This window comes from Typopeltis vanoorti, chromosome 9 (assembly GCF_054136105.1).
Source record: "Typopeltis vanoorti isolate ZY-2024b chromosome 9, IOZ_Tvanoo_1.0, whole genome shotgun sequence".
Classification (NCBI taxonomy): domain Eukaryota; kingdom Metazoa; phylum Arthropoda; class Arachnida; order Uropygi; family Thelyphonidae; genus Typopeltis; species Typopeltis vanoorti.
Genome location: NC_143557.1, coordinates 140,698,287 through 140,724,821, shown reverse-complemented (window position 1 = coordinate 140,724,821; position 26,535 = coordinate 140,698,287). Strand labels below are relative to the sequence as shown.

At 35.9% G+C, this 26,535-nt stretch overlaps 1 protein-coding gene across 1 annotated transcript in view; it reads left to right on the top strand.

The window, feature by feature from the left end:
• Positions 1-26,535, top strand: part of Tcs3 (Probable tRNA N6-adenosine threonylcarbamoyltransferase Tcs3) — a 142,813-nt gene that overhangs the window by 27,679 nt on the left and 88,599 nt on the right. Inside the window, exons 4-5 of the mRNA XM_090398354.1 lie at positions 6,157-6,255; positions 23,214-23,290. Coding sequence (XP_090254480.1) covers positions 6,157-6,255; positions 23,214-23,290 — 176 coding nt within the window. The remainder of the gene's footprint in view (positions 1-6,156; positions 6,256-23,213; positions 23,291-26,535) is intronic.

Here is a 26,535-nt window from a genome sequence, read left to right as displayed (position 1 = left end):
CATCTGACCATATTCTGCTTTGATCTGCCCATTCCAGAACAAAGTCTATTCAGTGTCTTCCATCTTTGTCAGTCAAGATGTAAGCCGGAAGGAAGAGATTCGTTTAAGTTCAGAGCCTCTGGAGATTGTTCTTGCCACATTGTTAACCTTGTAGCTTTTATGGAATCAACCAATGGTTTCACTGAGTGAATAAAACTTTTCCTTGATCTTAGCCTCTTATGTATTGCAACATGTCCATACAAAGGATGCCATTCATTATTTAGTTGTTGTTTCTGCTCATATCTACTCTGTGTGGTCCTTCTGATGTGAGGAGGTGCAATACCAGACAGTGAGTATAGATGGTCAATTTTTGTAGGCTTAAGGCAGCTGGTAATGTGCCGACATGTTTCATTAAGAACCTTATCAATAATTTTGACATATGATGATCTTCCCCAAACAGAGATAGCATACTCAGCTGTCCAGTGCAGAGGTATGCAGTACTTGTGGATTTGCACCCCACCAAGATGATGTTAATCGGTGCAGAATATTATTACGTGTTTGAGTTTTAGCTGCTGTCCTCTCTATGTGACGCTTATAATTTAGGGTCCTATCAAGTGTAACACCTTGGTAAATTGGATTTGGATAATTGACCAGTTTCACCCCGTTCCATTCTATATTCAACTCTCTCCTCTACTCCCTATTATTGAGATGGAAAAGACACATTTGGATATTACTGGGATTTGGTTTCAGTTGGTTTTCCTTATAGTAAACTGTAAGGGTTTCTAGCTCTTGCATTAGCTGCTTCTCGATGTCATCAAAGGATTTTACTTCATAAGCTATTGCCCAGTCATCTGCATATAAGAAGGTTCTTGACCATGGGTTTATAGGTTGGTCATTAGTATATATATTGAAGAGAAAGGGAGATAGCACACTTCTCTGAGGTAGACCATTTTTCTGGATATGCTATCTGCTCTTTTTTCCTTGAAAATCAACAAAGAATCTCCTGCTGAACAGCAGCTACTTAAATATCTCCACTTACCTTACTGATAGCTGTTTGTCATGCTGTAAATTTTGACTATAAGCTTTCTAAGATTTAGTGTGTCATATGCTGCTGTCAAATCTATAAATACAGCTCCTGTTGCTAATCTCCTTTCAAAGTCGTCCTCAATAAACTGTGTTAAGTTTAATACTTGTCCAGTGCATGATCTTCTGGTAGGCACAATTTTTAGTGAAGAATGTAAATTAAATATGGAAATAGACAACAGAATTAGTAAAGCTGATGTGATAGGAAGTCATCTGAATAAATTTATGTGGAATAAGAGAGAAATTAATCAAAGCACTACATTGTCCGTATACAAGACAGTATTCAAACAAATTTTAACTTATGGATCTAAGAGCCGGGTTAGAAATAAAACACTTGATCAAAGACTGGACACCTCTGATATGAGAGTTCTGAGAAAGATTAGTGGAGTGAACAGGTGGCATCAATGGTAGTATCACATTAAAAATGAGGATATAAAGAAAGAACTTGCCATTGTGAGCATTCTGGAATATGTTAGTAGAGCTAATCTCAGGCGGTATGGTCATTTAAACTGAATGGGAGAGGAACGATTAGCAAAATATGTTCTTTGTCAGGTTGCAGGACAAAGACCCAGAGGAAGACTTAGATGTAGATGGATTGATACAGTAAAAAGTGCATTCAAAGATAGAAATATAAGATCTGATAATATTGCAATCTTGACAGATAACAAATTAATATGGAGGAAAATTGTTGATAGGAAGTTAGTAATGGTGTAACTTTTTAATGTAGCACTATCATAATTATCCTGTACACTCCCTGAAGGTACATAGCAGGAATTTGGTGATGATGGATTTTATCAGGGTTGATTTTGTTAAGGGTCAAAGCTGTATAACTGAGAGGAGACCTCCACATAGCCTTTAAAGGAATGCGGAGAACCGACCAGGGCTTCTGACCTAATGTCCAATCCTCACCTTCTCGTGGTGCACCCTGTTGGGTATCTACTTTGATACTGAACGAACGAGGATGGGCTGGCAATTTGGGATTTAGCCGACCAAATTGTATTCTTATTGGTTAAACCAAAATAAAAAATGATGGTACAACATGACAAAATTTCATGCCGGCTGGGGCGTCGCCCGGTTAAACAAGGCCCCCGTTGTTTTCGCCAGGGAACCAGGGCGAACAGCGAAAAGTCAGCTACTGGAACAAATCTGATAACAAACCCCAACTCAACATCACCAGAGTTAAAGATCGGTACTATCAATGTAAGAAGCCTGAATGGCAAAGAAATGGAGCTAGCTGAGGAATTAGATAAGTACCAGATCGACATAATAGGGGTGACTGAAACAAAAAAGACCAAAACTGGTGAGATCTTTCTGAGCAATAAATACAAAATGTTATATTCAGGCAATAACAATCAAGGAAAAGAAGGAGTAGCCATAGTATTCAACACAAAATACGAGGCTAATCTTCTTGAATGGCAGTCAGTCTCAAGTAGAGTAATGTGGGCAAATATGAGAATGGGGAACTGGACAATGAGACTTATTTGTGCCTATGGTCCCACAGAAAGTTCTACTAAGGTAGAAGTGGAGGAATTTTTTGAGGCTTTAGAAAAAGCAACTGACAAAATGAAAAAGGAAAAGTTGGTCCTTGTTGGGGATCTAAATAGTAGAGTAGGAAATGATTGTGAGACATACAAAAATATTTTGGGAAAATTTGGAGAAAAGAGCAAAGCTAATAATAACGGCAAATATCTGTTGGATTTCTGCTCAGGACATGGACTGGTTATTACTAACACCATGTTCCAACATAAAAATGTGCACAAATTCACATGGAGAGAAGAGGCTAGGAATAAGAAAAGTCTCATTGACTATGTTATTGTTGATAGTGATGTTTTCTCCCTGGTGCAGGACACCAGAGTGTACAGAGGATTTGAAATTGGAAGTGATCACTATTTAGTCTTGAGCAGGATAAAATTGAATTTCATATTGAAAAGAATAACATGTAAGAAAGTTTTAAAGCGAATAAAAGTTGAGCAGCTCTCAGATGTAAACTGTAGACTAAAATACAGAAATATTATTGAAAAGAAAATGAAAGAGTTTGAGAACAGGAATCAAACCTTGGAGATTCAGTGGCAAACTCTGAAGGAAACATTGATTGATTCTGCCAGAGAGGCATGTGGTGAGGTTGTGTGCAAAGATAAAAAAATCAGAACTCCCTGGTGGACACAGGAAGTTAAAGAGGCAGTGAAGGAAAAGAAGAAAGCATATCAAAAGTTCCTGGCAAATAAGTCAGCTTTTACTCTTACAGAATACAGAGACAAATGTAAGAAAGCTAAACAGTGTGTAAAACTAGCTAAACAAAAGTCATGGGAGGACTTTGGCAAGAATATAGAAAATAAATATCAAGAAGGTGGCAAAATATTCTGGAGGTTGTTGAAGAAGCTTAGGAATGGAGGAAAGAGTTCTGTAAAAGGAATTAGAGATGATAAAGGTGAAATGAAAACAGGAGAAAAAGATATCCTTGAAGTATGGAGTAATTACTTTGAAAAACTGCTAAATGAAACAAGCAGTGATGACAGCACAGTGATAAAAAACACTGACCAGGCATGCAGTCAGGAATACATATCCATACTTGAAGTAGAAAAAGCCATCAAAGGCTTGAAATGTGGAAAGGCAGCAGGAGTAGATGATATTCGACCAGAAATGCTGAAGTATGGTGGTATAAGAGTCTTACAGTGGCTGCATTGCATGGTTCAGAAAGCCTGGACAGAGGGACGAATTCCCGATGATTGGAGTAGAGCTCTCATAGTACCCATATATAAAAAGGGAAATAAAACTGAATGTGAGAATTACAGAGGTATTTCCCTACTGAGTGTTCCTGGAAAGATCTATGCAAGTATACTTGAGAAACGGTTGAGAAGAATTGTGGAAGAAAAGCTTGGTGAAGAACAAGCTGGATTCAGGCCAAATAGAGGCTGTCAGGATCAGATCTTCACTTTACGACAAATAGTCGAGAAAGCATGGGGATATAACAAAGATCTGTATTTAAGTTTTGTCGATTTGGAAAAGGCATATGACAAGGTGCCAAGAGAGAAGCTATTCAATACGCTGCAGTTATATGGTGTCAATGGGGCATTATATCAAGCAATACTTAGTCTTTATTTGAGTTGTGAGTCAGCAGTTAGAATTGAAGGAAGTACAGGAAGATGGTTTAATATTAAATCTGGTGTGAGACAAGGATGTACATTATCCCCTCTGTTATTCATTATCTATATGGATCACATTATGAAGGAATGTGGTATTAAACCTGATATCAAAATTGGAGATGTTAATGTCAGCTCTTTGCTTTATGCGGATGATGTTATACTTCTAAATAAATCCGCTACAAGTCTGCAAGATTCTCTGACTAAATTGAATAGCTGTTGTAATAGATATGGTATGAAGGTCAGCAATAAAAAGACAAAGACAATGAAAATAGGCAGAATCATTGAAAATGTCAACTGTGTTGTGAATGGAGAACCGGTGGAACAAGTAAAACATTTCAGCTACTTAGGCACAATTTTTACTGAAGATGGTAAACTGAATATAGAAATAGACAACAGAATCAGCAAAGCTGGTATCGTGGGAAGTCAATTGAATAAATTCATATGGAATAAGAAAGAAATTAGTCGGAACACTAAATTAGCTGTATACAAGACTGTGTTCAAACCAATTTTAACTTATGGATCTGAGAGCTGGGTCAGAAGTAAAACACTTGACCAAAGACTAGAAACCGCAGATATGAGAGTCCTGAGAAAGATTAGAGGCGTGAACAGATGGCATCAATGGCAATATCATATTAAAAATGAGGATATTAGGAAAGAACTTGACATTGTCAGCATCCAGGAATGCGTTAGCAGAGCTAATCTCAGATGGTATGGTCACTTAAATAGAATGGGAGAGGAAAGATTAGCAAAACAAGTGTTCTCTGCCAGGTTGGCAGGAAAACGACCCAGAGGAAGACCAAGATATAGGTGGATTGATACGGTACAAAATGCCTTAGACAATAGAAATATAAGATCTGATAATGTTGGAGTCTTGACAAGTAACAGACTGATTTGGAGGAAAATTGTAGATAGGAAGTTAGTAATGATGTAATTTTTTCATGTAGTACTGTCATATTCTGTACACGCCTTGAGGGTACATGGCAGGAATTTCATGATGATGATGATGATGATTTTGTTAAGGAGCAACCTATTGGTGATGGTGTGATGAGTGGTGAATGTATCTTCCAGTGTGGAGTGGGTTTTCTGTAGACTGAAAAGAATGAGGATCTATTTGATGCTCACTAAACTGTCAAAGAAACGAAGCCACTTATTTTTGTTTTCAGTGGTGAAACAGATCCTCAGTTGTTGGCTGTTTAGGTGTTAAAAATATTTCTGATATATCCTTGGCATGTGGCTAAATGAAGAACACTTCATCAGTGTAGCCTAGCCATAATTGTGGGTTGGCAGAGTTTAGGGCCTTGTTTTCAAAATGTTCCATGTACAGATTGGTTGTGGTGGGGTAGCCTTCAATCTAAGGTTTTGACCTGCCAGGTAAAATAACCAGAGTGTGTGTGTGGTGAAGGCAAATAAGGTTGATATTCGCCTTCACCACATAAGATTGTCTGAGGGATACAGAGTCTGAATGCATTTGGAGGTTCTTTTAGATGTACATTAGTGAATAAGGATGCTATATCAAAACTGGCCATCATGTCAGAACCTCTGCAAGATTTAACAATAACAGATTATTTAGAAGGAAACTGTTGCTAGTAGCTGGAAATAATATACATTTTGTGTAGTACTCCATTGTATCCCGTGTGTCCCTTGAGGGATTTTAAATAAATGGCAGACATTGCCTTAAGGGATGTTTGCCATTTATTTAAAAAACAGATCTTTTTTAATAATGACCCTTGCATGGTATCTTATCAGAATGGAAAAGAGTCCTTGTCACAGACTTGCAGTTAGAGTTAAAAGCATAAGAAGATACCACACTTTTGTTTGCCAGGTTATATGTTAAATTTCATTTATGTGGTGAGGATATGAAAATCATTAGTTGCAGATATTCTGTGTATATCAATGTTTGTTATTTACTGCATTAATGTTATATATTTTTTTTTTCCCCTGAAAATTATAGGTCCTGGCATGGGAGCACCTCTTGTATCTGTAGCAGTAGTTGCTCGAACAGTTGCCCAGTTGTGGAATAAACCGATTATTGGAGTGAATCACTGCATTGGTCATATCCTTTTTTGGAAATTAATTATTTTCCAAACTCATGATAAATTACTCATGATAAATAATTGTTAAAAGAATATTACTTACCCATTGTTGACAGATGGTAGGTTTTGTATGATACTGGTTTTTGCAAGAAGCAGAAGCCTTTCTTAATCCTTGAATATCCACACAATAATAAATCAAATGGCTTCATGATTGGAGAGTCAGATACCTAAAATTAAAGTGTAATTCATTTTCTGTACAACAAAAGACCAAATTCCAGATGAATCTCAAGCAATCTCTCTCTCTCATACTGAAATTGTTAGAATCTATGGAAAACAATTGTGCTTTACATTATAAATAACACCAGAAGAAAATTAAATAATTAATTTATTGAACTTACTATATCACTAGATTTCTAATCAGCATCTTCAAAGCATAAATTACAACTATGTTAAAGCACACTCAATTGTATAAATAATTCATATTTTAACTGAAAAGGAACTTGCATCATACCAAGATTAGCTTTAGAGGCAATTTCAAAATGAACGAAAATGCTTAGAATGGTTTTCTCCCAGAGAGATATTTGGCAAATTAGTGCATCCATACTTGTTGAGGTTGTAGGAAGAGTTTCATGGCTGAGTGTGATTCTAAAAATAGACTTCAGGTCAGTGTCTTTTTCCATTTAATTCTGTGTGAAGGAATATCCAGAGCATGGTCTTCCAGTTTTGTAGTGCTGACTAATTTGGAGTAACAAGGATGATAAAGAGTGCTCATCAGTGGAGGAGGAGGACAGCAATAAAAAGCGAAGGATGCCAACAGGTGACATTAAAAAAATGCTACACTACTGGGAAGAGTTTCAGTCTTTGGCTACAAAGTGGCATCCCAACATAGCTGAAATGAACAGACTTTGTGCCTTGGTTGAAGACAAGTGTCTGAATAACTTTAAAAACATTCTGAAAAAAAGAGAAGTTCAATCAACTTTGAACAGGTTTTTGACTTCTCCTTTAGCAAAGTAACAGACTAATTTGGAGTAAAATTGTTGATAAGAGATTAATAATAATGCAAACTTAATCATGTAGTACTGTCATAATAGCATGAACACCCCTTGAGGATACATATCAGGAAATTGATTATCAGTCTGGACTTGATACAGATGATCATGGATGTAGTTATGTTTTGCAGCAGATTTATAGATCTGCTATGAAATGGATACAGCAAACAGAAATACTTAAATTCAAGTTTAATGGATCTTATATTTCATCTCATTCATAGATGATGAGTACTCTTTTTTTTCCTTATACTTTATATTCTAAAGTTTTATTATTATTATCTGAGACACCTCCAGGAAGTGAAAGACTCACTGAGCAACATCATACATCACCCAAACTAGCTGCCATACCTTTCCTTAAACTCATTCACACTAGATGCACTCACCACTTCAAGTGGCAAACTATTCCACTCACTCTGTGCTCTATGAGAGAAAAATCTAGCTCTTACACCTTTCTTAAATGCAAAGAAATTTAACTTTTGTGGATTTTCCCTCCTGTTCTCTCCCCACCTTCACAATAATGAATTTCATCAGACAATATCCCATAACACCCATTCAGAAGTTTGTAGACCTCTGTCATCATCATTAGTGTTCTGTCTCTTGACAGGTCCAATGGCATAACTCAGCAAATTCTCTTCCCCCAATTTCCTCTGTCTCTTGCTTCCTCCTTCATTTCCTGATATCTTCTTGCTCCCCATTATATCATCAAGCATCGTTAGTCGTCTTCTTCCTCTTGGTCGCTTTCCTTCAATTTTCCCTTCTATCATTCTTTTCAGTAGGCTGTCTCCTCTTAATACATTTTCTATCCAGTTGTGCTTTCTTCTTCTTATGGTCCTTAGCAAATTCCTTTCTTCTTCAACTCTTTGTAATACTTCTTCATTGGTGATTTTTTCAGTCCACTTTATTTTCTCCATAACCACATTTCAAATGCCTCCAACATTTTAGCTTCTTTCTTCCTAACTGTCCATGTTTCTGACCCATATAAGGTCATACTCCAAATATAGCACTTAATAAGCCTTTTCTTTAGATTTTTATTCATTTTATTAATAAACAAATTTTTCTTGCTATAAAAGGCATATTTTCCTTTGTTAATTCTTTCTTTTATTTCCATGTCACATTTTCCATTTTCTTGTATTATACTACCAAGGTATTTGTATTGTCTCACTTACTCTACACTTTTTCCATTCATCATCACCTTGATACTTCCTGGTTTCCTGGAGACTCTCATCACTTTTGTTTTCTTTGCATTAATTTTCATACCATATTTCTTGCATATATTTTCAAATTTTTGCATTAGGTGCTGTAGTTCATCTTCGGTATTAGCTAATATGGCTTATTCATCTGCAATTCTAATATTTTGTATCGTTCTTCCTCCAATAGTGATTCCTCTTTCCTCTTCATAAAATGCTTCTTTTATCATTTATTCTGCAAATATATTGAAGAGTGTCGGTGGTAGGCAGCATCCCTGTCTTACACCTCTGCCAATCACACATTTTTTAGTTTTTCCTACTTTTGTCTTTATTATGGCTGTCTGGTTCATATATAATTCAGCTATTAACCTTCGGTCTCTCCAATCTAAACCTATTTTGTGTAATATTTCCATCAGATTTTCCCATTTCACCATGTCAAATGCTTTTTCAAGGTTGATGAAACAAATATAAACTTCTTTATTTACTTATATATTCCTTTAGCATCCTCATTACTCCAATTGCATCTCTGGTTCCTCTGTCTTTTCTAAATCCAAATTGATCATCCCCCAGAAAATACTCCACTCTATTATACAATCTTTGATTTAATATTCTTAACAGTACTTTGGAGGCATGTGAGAGTATGCTTATAGTTCTGTAGTCACTGCACTTAGCAGGATTGCTTTTCTTTTCAATTAATATAAGAATACTCTCTGTGAAATCTTTAGGCCATACTCCTGTTTTGTAAATGAGGTTGCAGAGTTTCCATGTTTCTGTTATACCTTTGTTCTCCAGTTGTTTTAGGATTTCACTAGGTATTCCATCCACTCCTTCCATCTTTCCATTTTTTAATTCCTTAATTGCTGTTTCTACTTCTCTCTTTAGTATTTCAGGACCTCTTTCTTCTGTTGAGATTTCATTTTGCTCTTCCAATTCAATTTTTGTTGGTCTTTCATTTTTTGTGTAAAGTTCTTCGATGTATTCCTTCCATCTTTCACCCTGTATTTCAATATCATAAATCAGTTCCTTGCTTATCTTCTAATGGCAGATTTCTTATGCTTTTTTTAATATGTGTAATTTCTTTTGCTTTTTCAAACATTTTATCATATCGCCCCCCCCTTTTTCCATTTCTTCAGTTTTTTCACATTCTGTTTTTAACCATTCCTCTCTTGCTTTATCAGTTTCTCTTCTCAGTTCACTATTTAATACTTTGTATTTTCTTCTTCCCTCTTCAGTGTTTACATTTTTCCATCTTCTTCTTTCTTCCATTTTTCTTATCGTTTCATTTGTAATCCATGGCTTTTTAATTCTTTTCCCTTCCACAAAACCTATCTCTTCAGCAGCTGTTTCATATATCAAGTTTTTCAGTTGATTCCCTTTCGCATTAACATCCATAGTTTCTTCAGATATATTCTCTTTGTTCCTTATTTTATTTTCCAGTTCTTCTCTGAATTTCCTACCTGCATCTCCTTTGAGTTTTTCTAGGTTCCACCTTTTCTGGCTTTTACCTTTGTTTATTTTCTTATATCATATTCTTAATTCCATAACAAGTAAATTATGGTCTGAGTCAATATCAGCTCCTGGATATGTTATCCTTTTTACACTGTTTCTGTACCTGTTTTGTATTAACATATAATCAATCTGGTATCTTGCGATATCACCTGGTATTTTCCATGTATAGCTTCTTCTCTTTGGAAGTTTAAACCAAGTATTACCAATGATTAGTTTGTGTCTTTTACAAAACTCTATAAGTCTTTCACCTCTCTCATTCCTTTTTCCAAGGCCATATCTTCCTGTTATTCCCTTCTCTACCTTTTCACCTACCACCGCATTCCAGTCTCCCATCCAGATGGTACACCTTTTAGTTCTGTCTTCTTCCATTATTTCTTCTCTCTTCTATTTGATTATATATCTCTTCTACTTCATTTTCATCATGATCACTTGTGGGCATATATATCTATATAATCATTATGTCCACAGGCTTTGCTTTCAGTTTAATCATAGTCACCCTGTCACTTTTATATATTATTTTTTCTACTGAATTTTTAACCTTTTCATTCAAAACAAATGCTACTCCATTTTTCCCCTGTGTTCTACAGGAATATATAATTCTATAACCATCACTTTCAAAATCTCCTATATCTTCCCATCTGACTTCACTTAGACCAACCACATCCAATTTATTCCTCTCCATTTCTTTCTTCAAGTTCTCTAATTTACCAGCTCTTAACATTGTTCTTACATTCCAAGTTGCAACATGTATAGTTTCTATCTCATTCTCTCTTGGATGTCTTATTTTCTTCCCATTTTCCTCAATACTTGGGATCCCATCCTCATTGTCCATTTGAGGATTTCGTAGGTTAACGACCTGAGAAGCCTCATTTCTTCTTCTGCTGGGCATGACATCCATCGTTTGCCGATAGACCCCATTTTTGCCAGTTGTGGAAACTAAATTTGCCGAGTTCACCATATTTCTTGGAAAACTGAGGTGGTTTTCCATTGCCTTCCTCAGGAAACCATTATGGTATGGTTTCAAACCTGGGAGAGCAGCAGACTTCCACTGCTTAAAATAGGCTACTCCTCTCATATCACCTCTTATTTTCCTGTTAACCAAAGTCTGCAGTCAACATACTCTCATTCTATCCTCATAATCTACATTCCATAATTCCTCTATAATCTTTATAACTCTTCTTTGTACCCTTTCTACAGCTACTTTATATCCTTGTAAACCAGGAGACCAAATCTGCACACAGTAGTCCAGATGCGTCTTATCAAGGCCTTTTAAAGTGGCAAAATGACTTACTTATCCTTATACGGTGATACCTAGGCTAACGAAGATAATTCGTTCCTGAATTAGTTAGCCAAAATGTGATTTCCCGTAGGTTTCTATAGAAAATCGTTTCATTCGTTCTGGATGCTGCCTACTATTTAAAGATAAGTTTTATGAAATAGTAAAAAGCACACTATAAAAGCAAAAACTCACCAAAGGCTGAGATGAACAATTAGATGAAGGAGAATGGAAAGTAGAATGAAAAACTGACGATCTTTACACTATTATATACACTTTATTAAACTGAAAATATGTACACAACGTGTTTACTATTCTTCTTCCAAATTTTCGAAGTTTATTCAAGGTAAGTCTCCTCTTCTTCAGTAGCTGGCCTCTGTCTCTTTGCTAAAGGAGAAGTCAAAAATCTGTCAAAAGTTGATTGAACTTTTCTTTTTTTCAGAATGTTTTTAAAGTGATTCAGACATTTGTCTTCAACCAAGGCACAAAGTCTGTTCATTTCAGCTTTGTTGGGATGCCACTTTGTAGCCAAAGACTGAAACTCTTCCCAGTAGTGCAGCATTTTTTTAATGTCACCTGTTGGCATTCTTCGCTTTTTATTGCTGTCCTCCTCCGCTGATGAGCACTCTTTCCTGATTCAGTTGCTTTTTCAACTCTTCAAGATCTTCTGTTGTCAGATCTTTTGAGTGTTCTTCAACTAATTCTTCTACATCTTCTTCATTTACCTCCAAATGTAATACTTCACCCAAGGAGACTATCTTATCTACAATGTCAGCATTTTCAGCAGCAAGTTCCCCAGCAACATCTTCAGCATCTTGAACACTGGAAAAAGCACTTCTTATCTTGCAGCAGTCTGGCCATAACTTTTTCCAGGCAGCATTAAGTGTCCTAACTGACACTTTGTCCCATGCCATGGCAATGACTTGAATAGCATGAAGGATATGATAATGATCCTTCCAGAATTCCCTCAGAGTCAGATTGGTAAATGAAGTTGCATCAAAACATCTTTGGAACATGTGTTTTGTATACAATTTCTTAAAGTTTGATATGACCTGTTGGTCCATGGATCGCAAAATAAATGTGGTGTTTGCAGGAAGAAATTTTATCTTGATGAAGTTAAATTCTGCCTCCAAATCTTCTTCCAATCCAGTGGATGCCCTGGAGCATTGTCCAGAAGAAGCACAGCCTTTTCAGGCAAGTTTTCTTCTCTCAGGTACTTTTTCACCGTGGGCCCAAACACCTTTACAATCCACTCTGTAAATATGCTTCTTGTTACCCATGCCTTGGTGTTTGACTTTCAATAAACACTAAGCATGGGCTTGCAAATATTCTCCTTCTTGAAAATTCTTGGTGTCTTAGAGTGGTAAACCAACATTGGTTTAATTTTGAGATCACCATTTGCATTAGCACAAAATAAAAGAGTTATTCTATCTTTCATAGGTTTGTACCCTGGCATACACTTTCTTCTTTTGTGATGAAAGTTCTTTTGGACATTTGCTTCCAGAACAACCCAGTTTCATCACAATTAAACACTTGTTCTGGCTTGTATCCATGAATGATGGTCCACTCCTGAAATTCTCTAACAAACTTCTCAGCCTCCTCTTTATTTGCACTGGCTCCTTCTCCATGTCTAATTACACTATGGATCCCTGACCTTCTCTTGAACTTCTCAAACCATCCTCTGCTTCCTTTGAATTCTGCCTCTGCTGTACTGTGTCCTGCCACATTTTTCTTCAAATTTTCATAAATCATTCTGGCTTTGCTGCAGATCATCTCTTGAGTCACAGTGTCACCAGCCATTTGACACTCATTTATCCAGATCATCAGAAGCTTTTCCATTTCTTCATTCACAGAACTTCTTTGGGATTGAGAGGCCAAGGTCTTCACACCAGCTGCAACTGAAGCTGCCTTAATCTCCTCCTCCTCCTTCAAAATTGTAGCTATTGATGATGATGCTATTCCATGCTTGACTGCTAAATCCACAATTCTGACTCATCTTTCATATGCTGAAATTGTTTCTTTCTTTTGCTCAATTGTGAGCAACTTTCTGCATCCCTTGGGTTTGTCACTTACTTTTTTTGGACCAATTGTCAAGAAAATTATTTTCTGAAAAATATAAAAGAAATATGGCATATAGCATATTATTTGTTTAATTAGATAAGAATAGAATTTACTAATTATAAATTAATCCCTCATAGTAGAATTTAGCCAAGTAAAGAATAAATGCTATCACACTTACCTCTCGCATTCACAGCTACACGGAGCATGCACTGTACTGACACTGGCATCTCACTTCTTGCTGTCTCGAACGTAAAGAACCCAGTTGGGTTGGTGAGTCTCCCTTATGTGATGTGGTCAGCTCATTTCTTTGTCACACACATACAGATGGAAAAGATAAGCTCCTGGAATGGCCCAACTGTTCGTGTTAGCGCTCAAACATCCGTTAGCCAAGTCTGAAAAACAGCGACAAAAAACTTTGTGAGCCAAAAAATTCATTAGCAGAGTCACTCATTAGCTGAGGTATCATCATCAAATTCCTGCCATGTACCCTCAAGGGGTGTACAGGATATAATAGTACCACATGAAAAATTTACATCATTACTAACTTCCTATCTACAATTTTCCTCCAGATCGGTCTATTACTTGTCAAGACTCCAATATTATCAGATCTTATATTTCTATTGTTTAAGGCACTTTGTACTGTATCAATCCACCTATATCTTGGTCTTCCTCTGGTTCATTTTCCTACCAACCTGACAGAGAACACTTGTTTTGCTAATCTTTCCTCGCCCATTCTATTTAAGTGACCATACCACCTGAGATAGCTCTGCTAATTTCAGGTGGTATGGTCACTTCCTTCCTGGATGCTAACAATGTCAAGTTCTTTCCTAATATCCTTGTTTTTAATATGATATTGCCATTGATGCCATCTGTTCACGCCTCTAATTTTTCTCAGGACTCTCATATCTGCGGTCTCTAGTCTTTGGTCAAGTGTGTTTTACTTCTGACCCAGCTCTCAGATCCATAAGTTAAAACTGGTTTGAACACTATCTTGTATACAGCTAATTTAGTGTTCCGACTAATTTCTCTCTTATTCCATATGAATTTATTCAATTGACTTCCTACCATACCAGCTATGTTGATTCTGTTGTCTATTTCTATATTTAATTTACCATCTTCACTAAAAATTGTGCCTAAGTAGCTGAAATGTTTTACTTGTTCCACCGGTTCTCCATACACAACACAGTTGACGTTTTCAATGATTCTGCCTATTTTCATTGTCATTGTCTTTTTATTGCTGACCTTCATACCATATCTATTACAACAGTTATTCAATTTAGTCAGTGAATCTTGCAGACTTGCAGCAGATTTATTTAGAAGTATAATATCGTTCGCATAAAGCAAAGAGCTGACATTAACATCTCCAATTTTGATATCATGTTTAATACCACTTTCCTTCATAATGTGATCTATATAGATAATGAATAACCGAGAGGATAATTTACATCCTTGTCTCATACCAGATTTAACATTAAACCATCTTCCTGTACTTCCTTCAATTCTAACTGCTGACTTACAACTCAAATAAAGACTAATTATTCCTTGATATAATGCCCCATTGACACCATATAACTGTAACGTATTGAATAGCTTCTCTCTTGGCACCTTATCATATGCCTTTTCCATATCTACAAAACTCAAATAGAGATTTTTGTTATATTCCCATGATTTCTCCACTATTTGTCATTAAGCGAAGATCTGATCCTGACAGCCTCTAATTGGCCTGAATCCATCTTGTTCTTCACCAAGCTTTTCTTCTAAAATTCTTCTCAACTGTTTCTCAAGTATACTTGCATATATCTTACCAGGAACACTCAGTAGAGAAATACTTCTGCAATTCTGACATTCAGTTTTATTTCCCTTTTTATATATGGGTACTATGAGAACTCTACTCCAATCATCAGGAATTCGTTCCTCCGTCCACACCTTCTGAACTCTGCAGTGCAGCCACTGTAAGACTTTTATACCACCATACTTCAGCATTTCTGGTCGAATATCAGTTATTCCTGCTGCCTTTCCACATTTTAAGCCTCTGATGGCTTTTTCTACTTCAAATATGGATATGTATTCCTGACTATATGCCTGTCGAGTGTTTTTTGCCACTGTGCTATCACTGCTAGTTTCATTTAGCAATTTCTTGAAGTAATTACTCCATCCTTCAAGGATATCTTTTTCTCTCGTTTTCATGTCACCTTTATCATCTCTAACTCCTTTTACAGTACTCTCTTTCCTCCATTTCTAAGCTTCTTCAACAGCCTCCAAAATATTTTGCCACCTTCTTGATATTTATTTTCTATGTTCTTGCCAAAGTTCCTCCCATGACTTTTGTTTAGCTTTCTTACATTTTTCTCTGTATTCTCTAAGAGCACAAGCTGACTTATTTGACAGGAACTTTTGATATGCTTTCTTTTTTTCCTTCACTGCCTCTTTAACTTCCTGTGTCCACCATGGAGTTCTGATTTTTCTATCCTTGCAGACTACCTCACCACATGACTCTCTGGCTGATTCAATCAAGGTTTTCTTCAAGGCTTGCCACTGAATCTCTAAAGTTTGGTTCCTGTTCTCAAATGCTTTCATTTTTTCTTTAATAATCTTTGTGTATTTTAGTCTATAGTTCACATCTGAGTGCTGCTCAACTTTTATTCGCTTTAAAACTTTCTTACATGTTATTCTTTTCAATTTGAAATTCAATTTTATCCTGCTCAAGACTAAATAGTGATCAGTTCCAATTTCAAATCCTCTGTACACTCTGGTGTCCTGCACCAGGGAGAAAACATCACTCTCAACAATAAAATAGTCAATGAGACTTTTCTTATTCCTAGCCTCTTCTCTCCATGTGAATTTGTATACATTTTTATGTTGGAACATGGTGTTAGTAATAACCAGTTCATTTCCTGAGCAGAAATCCAACAAATATTTGCCATTATTATTAGCTGTGCTCTTTTCTCCAAATTTTCCTAAAATATTTTTGTATGTTTGATAACCATTTCTTTTTCATTGTGTCAGATGCTTTCTCTAAATCCTCAAAAAATTCCTCCACTTCTACCTTAGTAGAATTTTCTGTGAGACCATAGGCACAAATAAGTCTCATTGTCCAGTTCACCATTCTCATATTTGCCCACATTATTCTTGAGATTGCCTGCCATTCAAGAAGATTAGCCTTATATTTAGTGTTGAATACAATGGCTATTCCTTCTTTTCCTTGATTGTCATTGCCTGAATATAACCTTTTATATTTATTGCTCAGAAAGATCTCACCAGTTTTTGTCTTTTTTGTTTCAGTCACTCCTATTATGTCGATCTGGTACTTATCTAATTCCTCAGCTAGCTCCATTTCTTTTCCACTCAGGCTTCTTATGTTGAACACTGTATATCAATACAGGGTGTTCTGAAAGGGAATGTACAACTTTGAATGACATAGAAGATGAATAGCGATAGATGAACAATTTTTATTACCATGCAAATGTAGCATGACACTTTAAGTTTCCACACAAACAGTTAAAGTTGAATATGACTACCTCCAGTAATTCTGCAGATGGTCATCTGTAATCATTTTCCTCCTACATGTGGCAGAGCATATCTGGTGTAACTTCAGCAATGATGGCAGTAATTCTGGAATGCAGCTCATCGAACTTGGCTGGTGTGGCACAAACACTCGATCTTTTGCAAAGCCCTACAAGAAAAAAATCTAACAGTGTAAGGTTGTGGGAACACAGTGGCCATGCTACAGGCACCCCTCTACCAATCCATCTGCCTGGAAAATGGTTGTCAAGGTACAACCTTATGTCTGTCAGGTAATTAGGAAGTGCTCCGTCTTGCTAGAAATATAAGCATCCATCTTGGTCATTGTGGTATTAGCTACCCTTGTAGCATGTCCAAATACACACCACCAGTAATGATAGACTCCAAAAAAAAGAAGGGTCCATACACTTTCTTCTTGCTTATGGCACAAAAGACTTTGGGGTGCCATGAACATGTTCTCTGATAGCGTGTGGATTTTCGTTTCCCCAAATTCTGTAGTTGTGAGTTTACTTGCCCAGTTATGTGAAAAATGCACTTGTCACTGAAAACGATCATATCCAAAAAGTCCTTATTTTGTTCTATCCTGCTGATGATTTCTGCACAGAAATCCTGGCGTATCTTCTTATCATCTTTCTTCAAATGCTGTACAAGGGTAAATTTGTAGAACCTTAAATGTAGATGCTCATAAAACATGCCATACAGTCACATGTGGAACTCCAATTTGATGAGTCCTCTTGTCCAGTTGACTTTCCAGGGATTCTTTGGAAACTTTCCCAAACTTTTTCCAGAATAGCATTAGCCTTCCTGTTGACATAGGATGATGAATAGAACAGCCTGTTTCCACAAAATTCTTGTGTCATGTGTAGATCATGCACCTACTAGGTGGTTCTTTGTCATATTGCATGCAGAAATTCCTCTGAACTTGTGTTGCAGACTTCGTTTTCTCCGACCAAAACACACAACATGCTTGCTCTGCCCCATCAAAAGTTGCCATTTTCAAATGATGTAACGTATCATGCCATCTAGTGTTGTTATTTGATAATAAAGTTATGTGACCAAAAATTGATGTGTTTCACTACATTATGACACTCGCTCAGCATTTGTACGTTTACTGAGTTATTCTTCTCTGTTCTCCTGCAAAGTTGTATACACCCTTTTTGAAACCGCCTGTATTTCTTTCAATATTGCAATTATCCACTGAGTTTGTATTTGCAATTTTGCAATGTGACATAATAAATTTAGTTTAATCCTTTATTCAAGTGTGAGCAAACAAAGTTTGCACCTGAAAATATCTTCAGGACTAGGTAAGGTACTACAACACCAGGCAACTCGTAGCAAAGGTGGTCAAACCACCATCACTCCTTTCTCAGTATCTCCCATAGTGTAAAACACATCTCCTTGCAGATATGTATAATGTTATGCATTAAGGGAAGGGCCACTACCCATACCGGTTTCGACCTTTATTGAGGTCTCGTCAGTGGGAGCTAGGCCCTGAAGTGGAGATACTAGGTAGAAGCACTGGAGAAGTCATCTTTACCTATAGGAGTTGCCATGAGGTGTGCCACCTTATTATTAAATTACTCTGGATTTAGAGAAAGATGTTGAAAGTTTATTTTTCACTTGGTTAGACTATAATAAATTTAGTTTAATTCTTTATCCAAGTGTGAGCAAACAAAGTTTGCACCTGAAAATATCTTCAGGACTGGGGTAAGGTAGTACAACACCAGGCAACTCGTAGCAAAGGTGGCCAAGCTACCGTCACTTTTTCTCAGTATCTCCCATAATGCAAAACACATCTCCTTACAGATATGTATAATGTTATGCATTAAGGGAAGGCCCACCACTCATATCTTATGGCAACTTTTATAGGTGAAGATCACCTCTCCAGTGCTTCTACCTCCACTTGAGGGCCTAGCTCCCACTGACGAGACCTCAATAAAGGTCGAAACCGGTATGGGTAGTGGCCCTTCCCTTAATGCATAACATTATACATATCCGCAAGGAGATGTGTTTTGCATTATGAGAGATACTGAGAAAGGAGTGATGGTAGCTTGGCCACCTTTGCTATGAGTTGCCTGGTGTTGTACTACCTTACCCCAGTCCTCAAGATATTTTCAGGCACAAACTTTGTTTGCTCACACTTGGATAAAGGATTAAACTAAATTTATTATAATCTAACCAAGGTAAAAATAAACTTTTAACATCTTCGCAATGTGACCTTTGAACTTTATATTCCTATCCACCATGTTGAAAGTTTTTTCCCTTGGTTATACTATAAATTAAAGGTGCTGAGAAATTATATTCTTGGTTTCGTCCTTTATCCAAGTATAAGCAAACAAAGTTTGCTCATGAAGTCACTTCACAACTGGGCTACTTGTATACAGAGGCTAATGACCTCACATGACATGCCTTAGTATTCCATAATGCAATGCACACACCCTTTCAGGTATGTATAATGCTACATATTATGGGAAGGGCCACTACCCAGATTGGTTTTGAATCTTATTAAGGTCTCATTAATGGAAGCCAGACACAGAAGTGATACCAAGGTTGAAGTAATGCAGAAGTCATTCCATATACAAGTAGTCAAAAGGTGTCAAATCTAATTACTAAAGTACTGTGGATTAGAGATAGATGTTGAAAGTTTTTTCTCTTGGTTATAGTATAAATTAAGGATGGCAAGAAATTATATTCTTGGTTTCATCCTTTATCCAAGTGTAAGCAAACAAACTTTGTACATGAAGTCACTTAATATGCTGTTGGAAATTTCCTCATGCTAATGTGTATAACTTTGCACTTACTAACATTAAACTGACAGTCATTTTCATTTGTCCAAATTTCCAGCCTATTCAAATCATTCTGCAAGTGGTGGATATCAGTAGCATCCCTGATTGTCCTGTCTATCTTTGCATCATCAGAAAACAATCAATCCCTTACACCTCTGGTCACCTTAAATTTGACAAATTCACATCCACCATATACTACTTTTTGATACCTGTCTCTCAACCACTCTCTTATCCAAGTCAAGAGTTTATATTCGAAATCCATATTTTCTAGTATATTCAGTATCCTTTCATGTGGTATCTTATCAAATGGCTTAGCAAAGTCTAACAGTATCTAAACAGTAGGCTAAAACAGGGCCTTCCTTTAGTAAAATAATTCTGTTGCTTGTAGAGCATAGTTTGTCTGTCAACCCATTTCTGTATGCGAGTTCTTACCACCCTCTCTAAAATCTTTCACCACCACAACAGAGATGCTGATAGGTTCAATAGTTAGGCACATTGGTTTTTGCACCACTCTTGTACAATTGAACTATCATATAATCTTTTCATTCCTTTTGGTATCTTTCCATGCTGATATTCCATCTGTCCCTGTTGCCGAATTATTATCCAGGTTATGCAACAGCTCTTCAGCTTTATTCTGATTCACCTCTATCTCTTCATCCAATGTAGTAGCACTGTGCACCATATGACATACACCTGGTTGATATAACTTAGCAAAGTGAGCACTCATTAATTGAACAATCTCATCAGCTTCTGTGATTAGAGTACTATCTGCATTCACTAAAGTTATTCTTCCACATTCATTCTTTCTTTCATTTACTTGCAGCATAATGATATTTTTTTAAAATTCTATTTAGACTGCATAGCCAATTTCTTTTCATATTCTGATTTAACTTTCTGCACAACATACATATTATGCAGAAAGCACGCACGATATTAAGTGACTTCACATGCAACATATAAAGCCACCTGTGCTTTATATATTTCATAACACCCTGTGCCCTTATTCTCATGATATTCCTTTCATATCATCTTCATCTTATGTATATGTTGATTCATAAGATTGCACATCCATTTCACTCCCACCCTATTTGTTCTTCGAACTCCAGAGATACATTCAGATACTGCTTCATATAAGCTTTTCAAAGATTCCCATGCATTGCTGATATCTTTCCCATTCAGTAACTGATACCATGAGATAGTATTCTTCTTCTCTTTAATGATTAGTCATTTGTCTGTTCTGGCTTCACTGGTCTTTCTCTCTCTTTCTCTTTATTTCCCTTTGGTCTATATCTATCCACTTCTTATCCGCTTCTGATATAGTATTATAATATAGTATAGTTCAAACATTGCTTAAGAATGTCAGTATAATGATAATGTTTTTGCTTTACATTTTGTAGTGTAAATTAAGTTTTAAAGCTATTGCAGCATGTTGGTTTTGAAAATTTCTGACTGTAATGATGAAGGCCAGTCAAGAGTAAATGTTTACAAATTTTGATTCCTTACATTACAGAATGAATAATATTCCTGAATATGGTAAAATACTTTTATCCTAAAAATCACTGTTATATAAATAACCTGCTCTTATGTATGCAGGATACAAAACTAACAACAAATATCCTTTCTTTATTTCAAAATTTACCCATAATGATAAATAATGATAAAAAGCATTGTATAATAAATGTATTTGAGCTCTCTCCTGCAATGAGTCCTTGGAGGAGTTTCTTCTCCTCCACAAGAAGAAACTCCTCCAAGGGGTACTTTATTACCCCCAGTGCAGAGCCCTGGGGGTAATAAAGTACCCCAGGATTTTGTACTTTCACTCTTCCTTCTATACATTAATGAACTTCTCTTGATAATTTCAAATCTTATTCATAGTTGTGTTGATATAGTACCCCCCCCCCACATTCCTGTTCTTTATTTGATATGGCTTGCATCGTCGAAATGATTTAAATTTCAAGATTTTCCATAACAACTAGGGAGGTGAAGATAATCTAGTGAACTGGATAATCCAAGTGCCACGCTAAAAGCCTCCCTAAAAATGCTATTCAGAAAACTAGAATCCATTTAAATCAGTGCTTCCCAAACTTATGGATGTAAAGGCCCCCTTGGAAAAATTAAAATATTTCACGGCCCCATCAGAAATAAAAATCGTAATACAGACATATATTATTATAATCTTTATTGTATTTATATTCAGTAATACAAAACATACACAGCAATATCGCAAAAATCAAATGCAAATATTACATTTTTAGCATACACGTTTGACGTGCCACACTTAGTCTTAAAACATTTAAAATTTTTTTCATTATTTCACGGCTCCCTCAACAAAACTAATGGCCCCCAAGGGGGCCACAGCCCACAGTTTGGGAAGTGCTGATTTAAATGACAATCCCTTTTTACTGATTCACTCCAGTTGCTTTCTTATATATGTTTTTATTTATTTATTTTATTATTTTTTATATGACTCCCACGGAGGAGAGGTTGTAAACCTATAGTACATTGGTACCATAGGTGTGCTGAGGGTTTATTCCTATTTTTATTAATTTTTTTATTACGTTTTGTATTTTTTTATTCATTTTTACCTGGTCTAGGGAAACCCTGCTTTAGAGACCAAACATGGGGCTTTTTCCAAACCACTTCAGGCTTCCAGTATGTGGAGCAGTGGTCTCACACTAGGTGGTAATGAAATTCATCTACTACCTAAAACAAACAAAACAAAACAAAAAAAAAAAAAAATCCATGTTTACAATAGAATTCAAACCTTTTTTCTGCTATGCCTTTTCTATAGGTATTTTCATGAGCGGTATTTCACTGAATTGGCATATTATATTTCCATTCTTCTCTAAACATTCATAAACATTCAAAAATATTAGTAATTAATAGTTCATATCTATATCAGTTCAGCTCCAGACTTATCATACTAACTTGTCATCCTCTTTCATTCCATCTACCTCTGTTCTTTCAAATAGCTTTCCCATATCATTTTTCCCAAGGACTATGACCTCCAGCTGTTCAACAAACAGAAATTTGCTTCTTTTTCACTAATTACTTCCACTTGCTATTATTATAGGCTTTGCATTTTGCAACCTATTGTGTGGGCATTTGTTCAATAATTTTAATGACTTAAACCACCGAGATAATTAAGAATAAAGTTTACTAAGGACACTACTAGTTTCGTTGGTAAGCCAACTTCATCAGGTGTCAAAGTACAAAGGTATATACAAAAATGACTGACAGAAACATTACACACTAACAACAACAACAAAGCTGTCAAAAACTGTAGTTAAGTTTAAATTGGAGTCTGCGCTTCAGTTCTAGCTACATTTATACGAGTGTGATCTCGCGAGAATGCCAGCACACTGAACAGCAGAGTTATGCGAATCTGGCAAATTGTAGCTAAGGTTGCTATTCATGTGGGTAGAATCGAGGAGATGGAATGTACTCTCAAAGAAGGTATAGGATACTGTGATAATCTATAATATGAATTTTATAAAATTAAATAATTCAGTTTGATTTGATATATGATATAACAGCACATTTGCAAACTTTTTTTTTCTAGTGAGTATTTTTTTTAACTAGAAGTATATATTGAAATGGGTAGACTAATAACTGGTGCAGAAAATCCAACTGTTCTTTATGTCAGTGGAGGTAATACTCAGGTAATTGTGATTTAGTATAAAACAAAGATAGAGTAACAGATCAAAATAATAATCTTTACTTGATTTTCTGAAAAATAGCTCATTTGAATGAAATAAGGAGATCATCCCAAAAACTAACTTAACTAATTTTAATATACCATGAAATTTCTTCTCTCTTCCCACCATAGTTCTTCACTTATTCAAAGACTTTATTCAAGGAGTGAATGCATATCCATCCTGTTCTAATTAGCAAGTGTCAAAATGACACTAGTTTAACAAAAAGCTTAGTGTGTTATATTACACAAAATTTGCATTGATTCACTTTCAGTAAGAATTTAGGCAGATTTATCAGGTTCATCCATTTGATAATAAACGTATCAATAGTGGTATTATAAGCAGTTTAAAAAAATGTCAGCGTTGATAAATGTAAGGCTACAGGAATCCTATGAACATCACAAGAAACCATTGGATGCCATCTTAGCATGCAAGTTTGGAGCGAGACCATTATTCAGTCCACTGTTCACAGAGTGCTTCAGAAAGGATTGTAGTTTAAGTTCCATGAGGTATAATATAATCAACATATCACTAAAACTGACAGACAGTCCATTTTGAATTGCCTTCATTATGTGGAAGAAGAAAATAGTGTTCTCAACAGAGTCATATGCAACATTCCACATTTCATGGAATGTAAACAAGCATAAGTGTTGAATTTGAAGCTTTAGTTTATTTACTAAAGCTTTAGTCTCTTAACAAGATTTCCAAAGTAAATTGTTTAGTGTGTGTTTGTATAAAAGTTGCTGGTATGTTTTTCTTTATAAAGAAAACAATAAAGTACTGCTGTTTTTGAATTTCTTAGAAAATTATGTTTTGCCAAAGGTTGAGAGAAAACATTTTCTCAGCAAGGTGGGACATCTTGCATTATTCTGTTGTCTATTACCAGGTTTAACCTGCCATCTTCACTAAAAACTGTACCTAAATAACTGAAATATTTTACTTATTCTATAAGATCTCCATTCAGAATACAGCTGAATGTATTCTGAATGGAGTTTTGTATGCTCCTTCTATTTTCATAGTTTTGGTCTTTTTATTGCTGATTTTCATTCCAAATTTGTTACAGCTGTTATTCAATTTAGTTTGTGAATCCTGGAGACTTTCAGTAGATGTGTTTATGAGTACAACATCATCTTGCATAAAGCAAAGAGCTAAGTTTGACATCTCTAATTCTAATATCAGGCTGGATATCACTTTCTTTCATAATGTGATCCATATAGATGATAGATAGATCAGAGTGGAGATAATGGGGATCCTTGTATTACTCCTGATTTTACATGAAACCATCTTCCTGTATTTCCTCCAATTCCAACTGCTGACTGACAACTTAAATATAGATTATATATTGCTCTGTATAATATTCCATTCACCCCATATAATTGTAGTGCTTTGAAAAGCTTTTCTCTGGGCACCTTGTCATATGCCTTTCCCAGATCTGCAAAACTTAAGTACAGATCCTTGTCATATTCCCACAATTTCTCAACTATTGGTCTTAAAGTGAAAACCTCTTTGCCCTGAACCCTGTTTGTTCTTCTCCAAGTTTCTCTTCCACACTCTTTCTCAACCTCTTTTTAAGTATGCTTGCATAAACCTTACCTGGAACATTTAGTAGGGAAATTCCTCTGTAATAATTCTTGCATTTAGTTTTATTCTCTTTTTTATATATGGGTACATCATTGGGAAGTCAACATCTGACCAAGCCCTCTGAATTATGCAGTGTAGCCAGTGCAGTTTATAACTTTTATATCTCCATACTTAAGCATATAACAAAGATCTGTATTTAAGTTTTGTCGATTTGGAAAAGGCATATGACAAGGTGCCAAGAGAGAAGCTATTCAATACGCTGCAGTTATATGGTGTCAATGGGGCATTATATCAAGCAATACTTAGTCTTTATTTGAGTTGTGAGTCAGCAGTTAGAATTGAAGGAAGTACAGGAAGATGGTTTAATGTTAAATCTGGTGTGAGACAAGGATGTACATTATCCCCTCTGTTATTCATTATCTATATGGATCACATTATGAAGGAATGTGGTATTAAACCTGATATCAAAATTGGAGATGTTAATGTCAGCTCTTTGCTTTATGCGGATGATGTTATACTTCTAAATAAATCCGCTACAAGTCTGCAAGATTCTCTGACTAAATTGAATAGCTGTTGTAATAGATATGGTATGAAGGTCAGCAATAAAAAGACAAAGACAATGAAAATAGGCAGAATCATTGAAAATGTCAACTGTGTTGTGAATGGAGAACCGGTGGAACAAGTAAAACATTTCAGCTACTTAGGCACAATTTTTACTGAAGATGGTAAACTAAATATAGAAATAGACAACAGAATCAGCAAAGCTGGTATCGTGGGAAGTCAATTGAATAAATTCATATGGAATAAGAAAGAAATTAGTCGGAACACTAAATTAGCTGTATACAAGACTGTGTTCAAACCAATTTTAACCTATGGATCTGAGAGCTGGGTCAGAAGTAAAACACTTGACCAAAGACTAGAGACCGCAGATATGAGAGTCCTGAGAAAGATTAGAGGCGTGAACAGATGGCATCAATGGCAATATCATATTAAAAATGAGGATATTAGGAAAGAACTTCACATTGTGAGCATCCAGGAATGCGTTAGCAGAGCTAATCTCAGATGGTATGGTCACTTAAATAGAATGGGAGAGGAAAGATTAGCAAAACAAGTGTTCTCTGCCAGGTTGGCAGGAAAACGACCCAGAGGAAGACCAAGATATAGGTGGATTGATACGGTACAAAGTGCCTTAGACGATAGAAATATAAGATCTGATAATGTTGGAGTCTTGACAAGTAACAGACTGATTTGGAGGAAAATTGTAGATAGGAAGTTAGTGATGATGTAATTTTTTCATGTAGTACTGTCATATCCTGTACACCCCTTGAGGGTACAAGGCAGGAATTTGATGATGATGATGATGATGATACTTAAGCATTTCTAGTTGAATATTCTTCCAATCTGCTACTGAGTCACTTAATAAAAAATGAGAAATACATATTTTGGGTGGTTGGGGATAATTAGCCTAGATCACAGTATGCAAAATTAGAAGAGAGGCATGGTCTCAATAGGATGATTTTTGTGTGGCATTATTGCATAAAAGTAGAAGTAAATTGTACAAAGGTGCCTAGAGGCTTTAGCAAGACCAGATTGAGACTCGGTACATTAGGTTTGCGTCTCTCTTATCAGTA